A 13,259-nucleotide genomic window follows, 5' to 3' on the forward strand; every position below is an offset into this window, starting at 1 on the left:
AAAAATAACACATTGAAACAATGCTGCTTAGCGGCAGAAATAAGCATGGGGATAGTCCTTCCATGGACGAGCTCTGTCACAAAAAGCTCTAAAACTACTAAACATTTACTAAAATGCGTTATTGAACTTCGAAATAAAAATAAAATGTTATTTTCAATTGCCATTTTAGGCATTAAATATGAATCGTCTCAAAAAATTCAAGTTTATTATCAAGACAATCTTTTAAACATACACCTTTTTACTCACAACATGTTATATGGTCTTATGGTTAGGAGTTTTTTTTTTATCTAGCCCCAAAGTTAGCGAAGTTTTTGTTATGGGTGATGAGATAGCTGATAAATATTTTTATGAATATAATACACATATATACAGATAAACACCCAGACACTGAAAAACATCCATGTTCATCACACAAACGCTTTCCAGCTGTGGGAATCGGAGACCCACGGCCTTGGAATCAGAAAGCTGGGTCGCTGCCCACTGCGCCAACCGGCTGTCATTAATTAATACCAAGTTAATGTGTATATATATATATATATATATATAGTATACACTATATATATATATATATATATATATAGTATACACTATATATATATATATATATATATATATATAGTATACACTTACCAGCACAATGTTCAATGAACTCCTCAGTCAGCGGTACGGTAAAGTCTATCTTGTGGTCGAATCTGAAGGTCATGAGCTGGTTCCTAGGCGAAGTAGGTGCTGGGACGGTGGTCGGTGACGTTGGCGCTGGTGGGGTGTCCGCGCTCACATGGGGCGGTACCACCACTGGGTCCCCACCGCCCCACAGTGTATACTGGCAGAAAACGAAGTTGGAGAGCGATGGAGGTAGCCCGCTCGCTTGTTTGATCACCACTCGTATCGTTACCTGAAAACAATATTTTTATATAAAAAAATAATTAATAAAGCCTAAATTTGTTTTTTTAATAATCTAGATAGTTCGGATTAAGAGTCCATGATTAATTGATATTACATAATCAAATTAACTTTTCTATTGTCTGTTGTGGTGGGAGTTTTCAGCCGAAACTAGTTACTTAGTGGCCACTCAGTGGACAGCACTTCATTTATGCTCAAATGCATTGCCTACCCTAAAAATCATACAACTTTTATAGGAGAATTTTTCAACTTTATGCAATTTTCCTGCGTTATGCCTACACTGGTTAAAACGCCACTTTGGCCTCAACTGCCAAGCGATGCCGCATAGATATAATCTTCTGTATAACTAATATAACTACCATTTCCTGTTTATAGTTACCACCAGGTTAGATTGAAATCAAAGGTTTAATAAGATAAGAGTGAACAAACGTACGTTAATTGCATAAAAAATAATGTTATACTAACATGTTGTGCAGCGTGATCGGCGGCTTCGTCATAATCGCGCATGTCGGCTGAGGTGTCCGAACCAGCTTCACATATTCTGTCTTGGGGAAATTCACCACTCACTCGACTTATTTCAACCTGAATAGAAGCGCATACACTGAATAATGGTACAAAAATGTTGTTTAAATTAGTATATACGTAACAAAAAGGCATTCAGATTGCTCGATACACACATATTGTGTGTGCCGCAGAAAAACGGAGATAAAATAAAATATAGTACACTGTGTGGTGTACAATAAAGTGTGCTTACTCGGCGAACAATGAAAAGAGCTATGTTAGGAGTATCTCTACGTGATCAAATCAGAAATGAGGAGATCCGTAGCAGAACTAGAGTTACCGACATAGCTCAACGAGTCAAGAAGCTGAGGTGGCAATAGCCGGGGTACATAGGTCGGAAAACAGAGGGACGTTGGGGTTCCAAGGTGTTGGAATGGCTACCTTGCACCAGTAAACACAGCGTTGGTCGACCCCCAACCAGGTGGACCGACGACGTCAAACGAACGTCTGGAACGTCCTACAAAAGAGTGATTATGGTGATGAAGGGTTGACTGCAATCTATTTACCTGTAATCTCCCAGCAACTTCGCCCTGCTGACTTATGATAGGCGTGTGATAGTCGAGCGTGACGTCATGGAACAGCGCCTCCAAGAATATGTTCGCTACGCCGATCAAGTTGTGGTGCTCTTGGGTCTCGTAAAATGGATCCAGTGCTTTATCGACAATTTCCTGCAAAGAATACAACCCTCAAAAATTCTGGATTACTGTGATCCAAAATTTTTGCACATGATGTCTCATTCGAGAACAAATTAGTAACCATAAAAAACAGTTTTCACCATCGATTTCATGTGCCAGAATAGCTTTGAAAATGGTTATGTAAGAGCTAAAAACTGTTCTTTAGAAAATGGGCAAAAATTTAAAACATTCCAAAACAATGGTGCCAATAATAATGTCGAACACAGTTCTTTATGCTGTATGAAACTTTAGCTATCCTTTATTAAACGAAACATTGTAAAGAGGACTATTAGAAGTCTCAAACTACTTGACTTCATTCATATATGTTTTTGTTTTTTTTTATCACATTAGAGTTAAACCAGTAACTCACCTCGTCTCAAACCACACAGGGTTTATGTGACAAAGGATAATTATATTATTTTTTTTATTTTATTTAAAGGTTAAGGTGTAGATCAAACTGATGCTGACCTTTATTTGGTATGTATTGTAATAATTTATAATATAAGTCTTGGTATGCATTAGGCCAAATTAAAAACTTTTCCTTTCTTTCTTTCTTTCAGTATTAGCAGCATTATATTAGATTTACGCATAGATCATTTTTACGTTGTTCTTTGATTTTATCTGGTATTGTTAAATTAAAACGCATTTCGTCGCTTGGCTCACATTACCCCGGAAAAATCCGAATCGTTTTGAAGAGATACAATAAAATACTTTCTTGACATTTATAAAAAAATAAACAAATGATACACATAATAAACCAATTATATTATGTTACTAAAGGATTTTTGGATATTATGGTAGGCGAGTGTCTTTTGTGAGTCGAAAACTTCGCGTGACATTGTTAGCTAGGCGACGATTTGTACAAGGAAGGCATTTGCAGCATTAACAACACTGAATTAATGAACTGAATTAAATGGGAATTACGATATCTTGTGAACTAACGCTATGACAAAACCGAAACTTTGAAATAATAAAAAAAAACATTAAGAAAAAAGAACCGCTTAGGAAACCCGAAGCTCCTACATAATATTGGAAACATGAAGAAAAGGAAAAGATGAAAAGGGAAAGAATAAATATTTTCGGTTTTCTAAAATCTAAAGCATAGGTATTATAGTGTATTTACAGCTTGGAATGAAACTATACTGTTCAGATAATAAAGTTCCCGAAAAATAACAAATGAGTTAGGCCATAAATAAGCGATTTATCAGCCCAGACATATAGCTCTAATGGTTCTAATGCCCGTTTTCACTAATAACGTACAAGGGAATGCCAAAATATGTAAGGTCTAATCTAAGGATTTCCTATGCGTACATCAAACGTTCACCGATATTACCTAAGAGTTGGTGAAACGTTTTTGGTCTATAGACATCGCCTAGATTTAGTAAAAACGGGCATATGTGATCGTTAATGTGATTTCTTAGCCTAGACGCACCGTTGGGGTCTCAGGGTCGATTGGTGCCACGTCCTGGGAACAAGTACGTTAGTACGAATGATGCGTTAGTAAGAGCGTACTTATTAAATCTAGCTATGTTAAACTTTTTTTTTATTTCATTGATACATAAAAGCAAATTTTATGTAATAGGAGTCATCAGTTGATGTCAAAATTTACATGTATTGGTGAAATGTGTTTCTCTTGATCTACGATATGAGTACCGTAGCAAATATCTTATCATATCTGACTTAGAACATTTCGTCAGATTTTTATTACTCTTGTTTGGTTTTGTTTTTGAAGTTATACTTCTTTTGGCGCATTCGGGAAAATGGTGAGAGTAATTTTTTACGATGCGCGCGCACACCGTCATAAAAAACCGACACCATGAAGTTAGCTATAGTCAACATTTAAGTTTTTCTACAAAAACGTTTGACAGTTGACTTTCAATAATTCATGTTTGAATATAATAATAGAACCTTTTTTCTATTGTTAGTGTAATTTTTACTGACAAAACACACGTAGAAAAAGATGAAAGATAAATTTTTTGAAAAGACTTTTATCTTGTTACGCCAAATAAGTATAACTTCTAACGCGTGTACAAGAGTACACACACGTTTTTTTTATTACTACAGTTTAAGTAAATACTCTATGTACAAGATTTGTACGCTCGCAATCAATTTCTATTTCCTAGAGTTGATTTAAAATATTAAAACTTTGTAACGTCAAATGAAATGGAGCTTATCGACCTTGTTTAAAGTTCAAAATAGTCTATACTTCCACAGCCAATGCTTTGGCAGTGCTTAAGAAAAATAATAATCAGCAGCTCAGAACTTGCAACTCTAATGCGAGTTAAATAAGGTTTATTTATCCAAATACAAGTTAGCCTCTAACTGCCATCCCACATGATGATGAAACAATGATGCAGGCTAAGATGGTAGCGGGCTAACCGGTTAGGGGTTTGGTGGTTAAATGAAAACCATTCCCCTAATCGACTGGCGCAGTGGGCTGCGACCCTGCTTCCTGAGTCCAAGGCCGTGGGTTCGATTCCCACAACTCGAAAATGTTTGTGTGATGAACATGAATGTTTTTAGTGTCTGGGTGTTATCTGTATATTATAAGTATTTATGTATATTATTCATAAAAATATATATATATTCATCAGTCATCTTAGTACACATAACACAAGCTACGCTTACTTTGGGGCTAGATGACGATGCGTGTAGGTACTGTCGTAGTATATTTATTTATTTATTTATTTAATCAGTTTTTAAGCGACATCTTACCCGAAGCACGTCTTTATTGATAAAAAAAAAAGGTGGTAACTAGACACAACAGAAGTCTCCCAATAAACAAAAAGGTCAACGTTACTTTTGTTGGTGTTTCGATAATCGAAAAGTACACGTCGATTGCGAGTATACAAACCTTGTAAGTATTATTCATTTAGTTAAATGTGGGTAGTAAAAAAATAACTTACGTTTTCTATGATGTCGTCACGCTGTTGCCTGCGACGCCACTCGTCGTACATGTCGCGCATATCCACTAGCTTGTTCTCCAACTTCTCCATGGACCACACTTGAGCGCCCCGCGTTGGACGCTTCACCATAATGGCTGGCTCCGATACGAAGGCGCCTCGCTAGATTATAAGACGCACTCATAAGAGATGAACAGAAATAACATTCCTCATTCTTTCAAAACGAAAAGAAGTTACCGTTGTTTTGGAAGTTAAATAGACTCAATTTGTCATTTTTAACTCTTCAAATGGACTTAAATGTTGGGCTGTTGACATTGGTGAGATGGTGATAAGAAAAAGAGCACTCGGCTAATTTTTATCGTGGGCTTCTTAGACAAAGGCGCGTTGCGGACCCTTGCGATGGCACTTTTGATTCGTATATTACATATTTTTATGTAATATACAGATCAATGGTGACATCAATGTGCCTATTTGAATTGAATTGAATTCATGTTCTTTTTACTTGATAGATAATTTCGGCATGGAAAATATTTATAAAACAAAAAATGTTTGTTCCATAACTTTTTCCCAGTAAATTTCCCAGTAAAAGCTAAAAGGCTTCCCGAAAAAGTATGGGAGCAAAAAAAAAATTAACACAAGTCAAGTTGAGTAATTATCCGTAAAGATGTTAGACCTTGCATTATGCTCAAACGCCCAAAATCAATGATCAATGTAATGCCATATCTTCAAATGGCAGATTTAATTATTGCTATCCTTTTCCTACTGTTCACTGTTGATAAGAATCGCACAACTAAGTTCAATCTATCATCTGAAATGTTTAGTTAGAGTGATTGACATTGGGCGTAAGTGTACTAAACAAGAGTCATACCTTTCTATTAGGGCTGAGGTTCTGCGGTGGTATCTGCAACGTGACGCTGAACCGCGTGTTTCTGCGCATCTCCTCTGCAAGAAAGTTCGCTTCCTGCACCAGAGCATTGGCCCGGAGTATGTCGGCTTTTAAACGGCTCAAGGATCTCTTAAACGTGTCGTCTCTCTCCGCAGCCCATCTCTCGACTCGCGCTGCGGTCGTAGGCGTGCACGCGGTCATTTTACCTATACAATATAGAAGTTAAGCTTCGATATCGAGAATAAAAACTGAAAATAAAACGTTATAAAAACAAAGTATGCTTAGATATTTAATGTTTGATGATGAAAACCATTGCGCACTAAGTGAAGTAAACAGTTGAGGTCTAATATTTTTAGTCGACTAATGGACATTTCAAAATAAAATCATTCACTTTAGATATAATTAACAGTAACAGATATACAGCAGCGGCCGTTAATATTCTATTTTCTAACTTGCTGTTGGCAAAAATGCTTAAGAAAGCTTATTTTCTCGTCGTGGAATTAATCCCACTTCTGATTTTTGGTCCCAGCACTATATATAACGACTGCCACAATGCTGAAGCTGAGCATTGTAGCAGTCGTTATATACAATCAATGTCGAAGAAGTGAGAATTATTTGATGGGGGTCCTAAATAAGACACTGATTCTGATAATAATAATACAGTTTAAAGAGATGCAACCTTCCTAAGGGAATTTGGTCCAGTACCGTGAACTATTTGACCCAAATATTTTGTGTATAGGCAGTAACTGTTCGCATTGCGATATATATATATATTTGCTTTCACCTTTCGGGTATCGTTTTCAATTTATTTGCGGCACCGATATTCTACAACTTTAGTTTTTCGTGGGCAAATTTGAAACCCAAAATCAGAAGTGGGATAAATGTACGCATCGTTTTTTTAAAAATCTTTATTCATTATTTTAAGCTTATCATTCATATACTTATCTTGAAGCTATAGTTATACACTTATAGTTAAATTTCAGAAGTCCAGGTGGTACGAAATGTGATATACGAATAATCTCACCTAATTTTAACGGGTCATAAGAATACGGCGGATACGGTGTGGACGGTGACAAGATGTTTCTGAGCTGCTGAAACTGACGCTCGTACTCTTGTCTTTGCTTCTCGAGTGCCACTGTAATGTAATAAATCCGCACTTTAAATATATTTTCGATTTATCACAATCGAACGAAAGACACTAATTTGCTTTATTCTTGTACCCTAAGTTTGACTCCACCTCAATGGCAAATTAACGCGATATTGAGTGATTGATTTCAAAATTAATACAATATAATCCGATAATAATATTATTATTATTATTAGTTGTGTACTTTTGACCCACTTTTTATTTTATATCCTCCGTTGTATTCAAATGTTGTACACCAGAAATGGTTGAACGCGTGTAATTTTTTGTGTACACAACAATAAATAAATAAAAAAAGCAACATGCAAGATCAAATGTCTTATCAATCAATGGTCTTTATAATGCGTCGTTACACTAGTTAAACACTGTCATAGATAGCTGAGTAACAAGTTGCAATATGCTTTTAACGTTAATATTTCTGATCTATCAATCTAAAGGAATATAAGGATAAGGGATATCGTAATTTGACTGATAAATAATTAATAACCTTGCTTGTCTTCTTCGTGCTGCCTTTCAAGACGTGAGATGGCAGTCTGTATGGGGTCGTTACTGAGTTCGTTCAGCATGATTTCGTCACGTGCGAAGTTGTAGTCTATCGGTTGCGCCGGAGTCTGAGGCTCTGATGCGGCCGCTGCTAAAAAATAAAAAAATATATATTTGAATATATACTATTAATGATCAGCTAAACTGTATCAGTGTTTTGTTTATTTGTTATTAGTGCACGGGTATGTCATTACATTCATTGATAAATTAAAAAAAAATCTAGGGAATTAAATTTTTGTTTTCCTAAATTTTTCCTTTCCTATCCAAATTCCTAACATACAAAGTGATACTTATTAATCATCATTATCATCTTGACCCATTACCAGCTCACTATAGCAGGTTTAGTTGCAGGTTCCTCGCGATGCTGTCCTTCACCATTGAAGTAAGGTATATTTTAATTGTAAAAAATCAACTAACTTAGAAAAGCTAGGCCTCCCGAAAGTCAGGCCGAAGTCCTAAACACTATCACCTTAACTAGATATCATACTTACTGGTTTCCTTAGGACAGTTAACCCGGAAGAAGTGATGGTTCCCCCAAAGGATCCTGTCAGCATGTCCAAGCCGCACTCCTGATACGACCGGCGTGCCGTTCACGAAGCACCTGGCACCGCCAACTGGCTCCATGTGCAGGCTGCCACCTTCCACCACGAGCATGCAATGCTGTGGTTGGATTCCGAGGCCAGAAAGCTGAATATCTGCCTCGCTGTCAGCGCCCACTAATGTTCTGTCCTATAAACATTAGAAAACGCCGCTGAATTTCTTGTTGAAGTCATTTTTGTTAGCACATAGTAAGAAAAGTCTTAAGAGGTTCAAAGAAGCCGTCTAAATAGAGCAATCAAACGGTAAGACTATGGTTTACTGTGTTTACTTGCAAAAGAAACACGGAGCGGAACATTTCAGATCTATTAGTAAGTGAACAAAAGTAAAATATACGGCTATAAAATGCGAAGTTTTATTTACCTTTAAGTAATAAACCAGCAATTCATTAAGCGACGGATCCGCATTCAAATTTACAAGATAATATTTATTTTTCTCCACTTTGATGCCACTCGCTTGTACACTAATTCCCATTTTTTCGAGAGCGTGCTGCCTTTCACTTTGTATTCGACCTGTTGGAAGAGTTAACAATTGTTTAAAAAAATCATATTCTGTAATTTAAGTACTAGTGTCAAACCAAACAATTTGGATAGCAGCAGGCGTTCCTTTACGAAATTCCATGATAAACTATACAGATTCCATGACATATTATAAAGATTTAATAAATTATAACTAACACCGTGTAGATTCTTCTGCTTTTTGCGGAGTAGAGCAAATTAACCTTAATGTTCATCGTAAATAACACATTGTTAAGCATTAATTTTCTTTGTTCAGGAGTTTTAAGGACTATGGTCAATTTATTTTGCGGTATTATTATTCACCAATTACGTTATATTAACGTTTCCTCCGCAGCGGCAAAAGTAGGTATGCCATTTTTTATATCTAAGGGAGGGTCGAAGAACCGCGACCGAGAAATCACAAATCGAGCGACCAATCAGCTCCTGCTCGGATGCGCGCTTTTTGCGAATTGTCGTTCTCGTCGAGAGCCTTGCTATAACAACAGTAAAACTAACCAGTTTCAACGAGTTTCTCTTCCCACGTTCGGGACATTTCCTTCATTAGGTGCTCACTTTGAGCCAATTGCTCGTGCACATCTTCGCCAACAGGAGAACCCTGGAATAAAACATTCCAGGTAATAACGGTTAACCAACATTTGAGAGTCTACATGTGTTTAAAACGTAAGACCCATCTATTATTCGTATACAAGTTATTAGTTATTGGACAAAACACGAAAGACATTAGTGACAATATTATCATAACCCACCAACCTTCATTGGAGCAGCGGGGTCTATACTCTAAAGTCTAGTCTAATATCTTATAAGAGAGGAGGGTTATAGTTAGTGGGTAAAGATGAACGAAAAAATGCAGTGCCTTACGTAGATCCATTACTTATTTTTTACTTTAAACCAACGAAAAGGAACAAGTATTAATTTGCTTTAGCATTTCCTCCTTTGGCTTCTAAGCTTTCTATAAATATAGCAACCGCCGCACCTTCATAACAGATAATCCGTAAAACACGTTAGCGAGTTGAGGCGTCCCGGCAAATGCTAATAAGATAAAGGTATTTGTGTCGTCAGCCGGATAAGAGGTATTTTTAAATTACAATGGCATTACATCGATTTAAGATTATCCTACGGCTAAAAATATTTTAATTTTGTAATTATAACAAGAGTTTATCCATGCTCTTTAGCCCGAAAAACAGTTTCCCGCGTGATTCGAGACATTATATTTTACGAGTATTAGTTACAAAAAAAAAAACAATTTGAAAATTTTAACGAGAATCCTGCAATTTCAGCTAGGACCCTCGACTTAAAACACTTATAAAATGTATACCTAAATAATAATGGGATCTGAATGGGAATTTAATTGAAATTTCTGCTAAGAAACCTTTCCAAGTTTCCAGCGTTAACTTTAGCTAATTTTGTCTTCAAATTGAGAATGTCATGAAGTTATTCCAGAATTTATTTCCAAGTAAGATAATTTGATAACTTCGAGAAAATTTGATAACATTAAACTTCGGAACAAAACAACAAGATATTAGTCACACGAAATTCTAAAAGTAGATCCCCACCGTGAACCGTGTAGCGGTAAGAGGGGTTATTGTAACACGAATCTGCAGGTTTACGTAAATCATACGACCTGGCTAAAAGTAGGTCTGCCAAAACTTCTAGTATTGACAAATTCTGAAGTCTGATTAATGTAGGTATTAAATAGCGAGGTATTTAATAAAATATAGACGTATGGAATTAATTTGTGTACAAATCCCTAATTGAGCTCATTTAATCCCGTGTATGTAGTAAATGAACTGTTGTTGTCTCATTGTCTTATAGTCTTCTCTGATTGTCTTATAGGACCTACCGAAATCATAATTGGTAGATCCATTCTGATTTCCCTAGGTTTTTAGTAAAGCGTTTACGGCATCGCGGTGAGGGCTTCGGAATCCCTTTCGGGTTTCGATACCCGGCGCGCACTTTATTTTTAATTTCAATATCACTTTCTTTAATGGTGATAGAAAACATCGTGAGGAAACCTGCAAGCCTCAGACTTCTTACGGCCTACACCCTTCTCATTCTGATAGGAGACCAGTTGCCTATTGCAGGCCGGTGATTATGATATTTTAAGTCGGGGTTCTAGCCTGAAATTCCAGGTTTCCTGTTTTAATATATTATCTAATTGAATTGTTTTAATATACTATTCAATTTAATGCTCAAACATTTACATTTTACTGCACGTTAAGAGAGCACTTCGTTATAAAGATCTTTAAACACGGAGTAAAACATTAAGTATAAATCCGTTAACTGTTACTTGCGATACAATCTTCTTAAGCGCATTATCCTTCCTATCTCCGCACCTACTTGCTTTAAGCTCAAGTATATTGGCAGACCTACTTTAAGAGCTACTGTTGGATAATTCGTGTATCTTATTGACCTTAAAAATACTTATTTAATAGAAAAGCTATTCTAGAAAAACTCAAATTAACAAACAGTTTTGCATACGGTTAAAATAAAAAAAATTAGGAGGTCAATAACCTGGCATATTCTGGCATTAATTCTAGTTTAAGGCCTCAAGCAGTTTTTCACGAACAGAGCCTTGACACACGAACGCAACGTTGGACTCAACCGACACACATAATGGGTGATAGAAAAGTAAATCCCATATCCTATAAGGATACCGTATTTTTATTACGTGAAATGAACGAAAATACCGAAACTTAAAAGAAATCAAGGACAGCGTGGAAAATTTAAGAAATGTAGTTATCTAAAATAGCGTTATCTATGTTAATTTTTACATTAAGTTTTAAGATACAGTAGATACATGATAGTAAGACTGCACTTTCTTACATCTAAAGGAGACACTGGTGTGTTCTAAAGAGATCGCAAAATCTCCCAATATGCGCTGAAAGTATCACCACTAGATGACATTTAGAAGAATTCTTCTCGAGCCTAAAAAGTTATCTAAGCTCACCGTAGCATGTTTTAGCATCTCCTTGAGGGCCTCTACCTCTTGGCGCAGTTCTCGAATGATCCTTGCGTTGGGGTCCTCGTTGACGACCGCGTGGTTCACGATGCGTTTCGCCCGATCGGCGTATCGTAGAGTAGATAGAGTCTCCTCATAGTTATCCGCTGCTGGCGATATTGTAGCTACCTGCACCGGATAGCATTACTTTTAATAGCAAAACGTGATTTTTATTATACCGTTTTATTAGGTACAATCATTAAGTATTTCCGATTCCGACTGAGCTGAAATTTGGCATTACTAGCTTGTTTTATCACAATTTGTATGTCCGGGAAAGTCGAGTATTTTGGACTATTTTTTTTTTTCAAATCCTTTTTTAGTCTACTAATTTTGGTTTAGGGCATTATCTTAAACCTCAAGATACAGCAATTTATATATTGCATGAAGTAAGTACAACTCGAACAAAATTATCATAGATGCTACAAAAATCAATAAAACATAAGAACGGAGCTTTGTTTCAACCGGCCAACCGGCTCTGTAAATTGGATCATGGGGGTCGCTTAATTGGTCTTCTATTAAGCACAATAATTACGTATATCTGATTCCGACTGAGCTGAAATTTGGCATTACTCTAGTTTCATCACAATCTTTAGGTACCTAGGTAATGTCAATCTCTAGATAGGTAATTGCCTACCTACAGATTGTAATAAAGCTTGTTTTCAAGAAGCGTTTTTAAATAAATTTACTACGACAAAAAACACGCAAACACATAGCCCCAAAAAAATATTTTTAATTAATATACATAAATACTTATACTATACAGATAATAAACGCCAGCCACTGAAAAACATTCATGTTAACCCACGGCCTTGGACTCAGCAAGCAGGGTTGCTGGCCTCTGCGCCATACAGTCCGAAAGTCAGAGATCCAGAATTTTTGATAAATTAAGAAGATTGGTATAGATCTCGAGAAATGTGTTACTGTCTTAATTTTCGGTAACTAAGCGGACTATGATTTTTGAACAATATTGAAAGACTATCATACAGAATACTGCAAATCATCGCACCAAGCTTGAGGAAGTGCCAAGTTAGCGGAGTCTCAAGGAGTTTATTAATCAATATACCCCACAAAAGAAAAATTAATATTATTATATTTGCGGATTTTGGCGCAAGAATTATTCCATTTGAAATATTAAATTAGAAATCGTAGGAATTTTTAAAACGACTCGAACACTGAATGGGATTGTTAAAAGAAAATTGCTTTCACTACTGAAAAATTAGGTAAGTGTTATATGACCCAAATATTTCAACGACTATAAAGGAGAGTGAGAATGTGTTTATTGTTTTGATAAACGCTATTTCTAGAGCCTTTCATGTAGATGTTTTCTTCGTAAAATATGCTTCCTACAGTATTTGGAACTTTTGCTGTCTGGAATAATTTTATAACGAAGAAAAACCCACCATGGTGCAGTCTCGAGTTATAGTCTTATAATGAGAGACCAGGAGATGCCTGGTTCACCGGGAGAAAAAGTTGAAAATTTATAATTCCTGATCTGGTCTAAAATTCATAATTTTTCTCTAGTCATGCCTTGG

The 13,259-nt window shown here is 36.1% G+C and overlaps 1 protein-coding gene across 8 annotated transcripts in view; it reads right to left on the reverse strand.

Moving 5' to 3' along the window:
* Positions 1-13,259, reverse strand: part of LOC120628746 (kinesin-like protein KIF13B) — a 208,163-nt gene that overhangs the window by 23,565 nt on the left and 171,339 nt on the right. For 3 of the 8 annotated variants that reach the window (XM_039897385.1, XM_039897392.1, XM_039897351.1), the window contains exons 8-19: positions 11,677-11,856; positions 9,225-9,324; positions 8,575-8,723; positions 8,106-8,343; positions 7,559-7,705; positions 6,952-7,062; positions 5,910-6,133; positions 5,045-5,203; positions 3,571-3,603; positions 1,971-2,132; positions 1,369-1,485; positions 631-895 (exon numbers count right to left, since the gene is read on the reverse strand). In XM_039897385.1, the coding sequence (XP_039753319.1) occupies positions 631-895; positions 1,369-1,485; positions 1,971-2,132; positions 3,571-3,603; positions 5,045-5,203; positions 5,910-6,133; positions 6,952-7,062; positions 7,559-7,705; positions 8,106-8,343; positions 8,575-8,723; positions 9,225-9,324; positions 11,677-11,856 (1,885 nt within the window). The remainder of the gene's footprint in view (positions 1-630; positions 896-1,368; positions 1,486-1,970; positions 2,133-3,570; positions 3,604-5,044; positions 5,204-5,909; positions 6,134-6,951; positions 7,063-7,558; positions 7,706-8,105; positions 8,344-8,574; positions 8,724-9,224; positions 9,325-11,676; positions 11,857-13,259) is intronic. The other 5 variants (XM_039897404.1, XM_039897397.1, XM_039897368.1 and 2 more) reach the window with 3 other exon arrangements.

This window comes from Pararge aegeria, chromosome 2 (genome assembly GCF_905163445.1).
Source record: "Pararge aegeria chromosome 2, ilParAegt1.1, whole genome shotgun sequence".
Taxonomy (NCBI): domain Eukaryota; kingdom Metazoa; phylum Arthropoda; class Insecta; order Lepidoptera; family Nymphalidae; genus Pararge; species Pararge aegeria.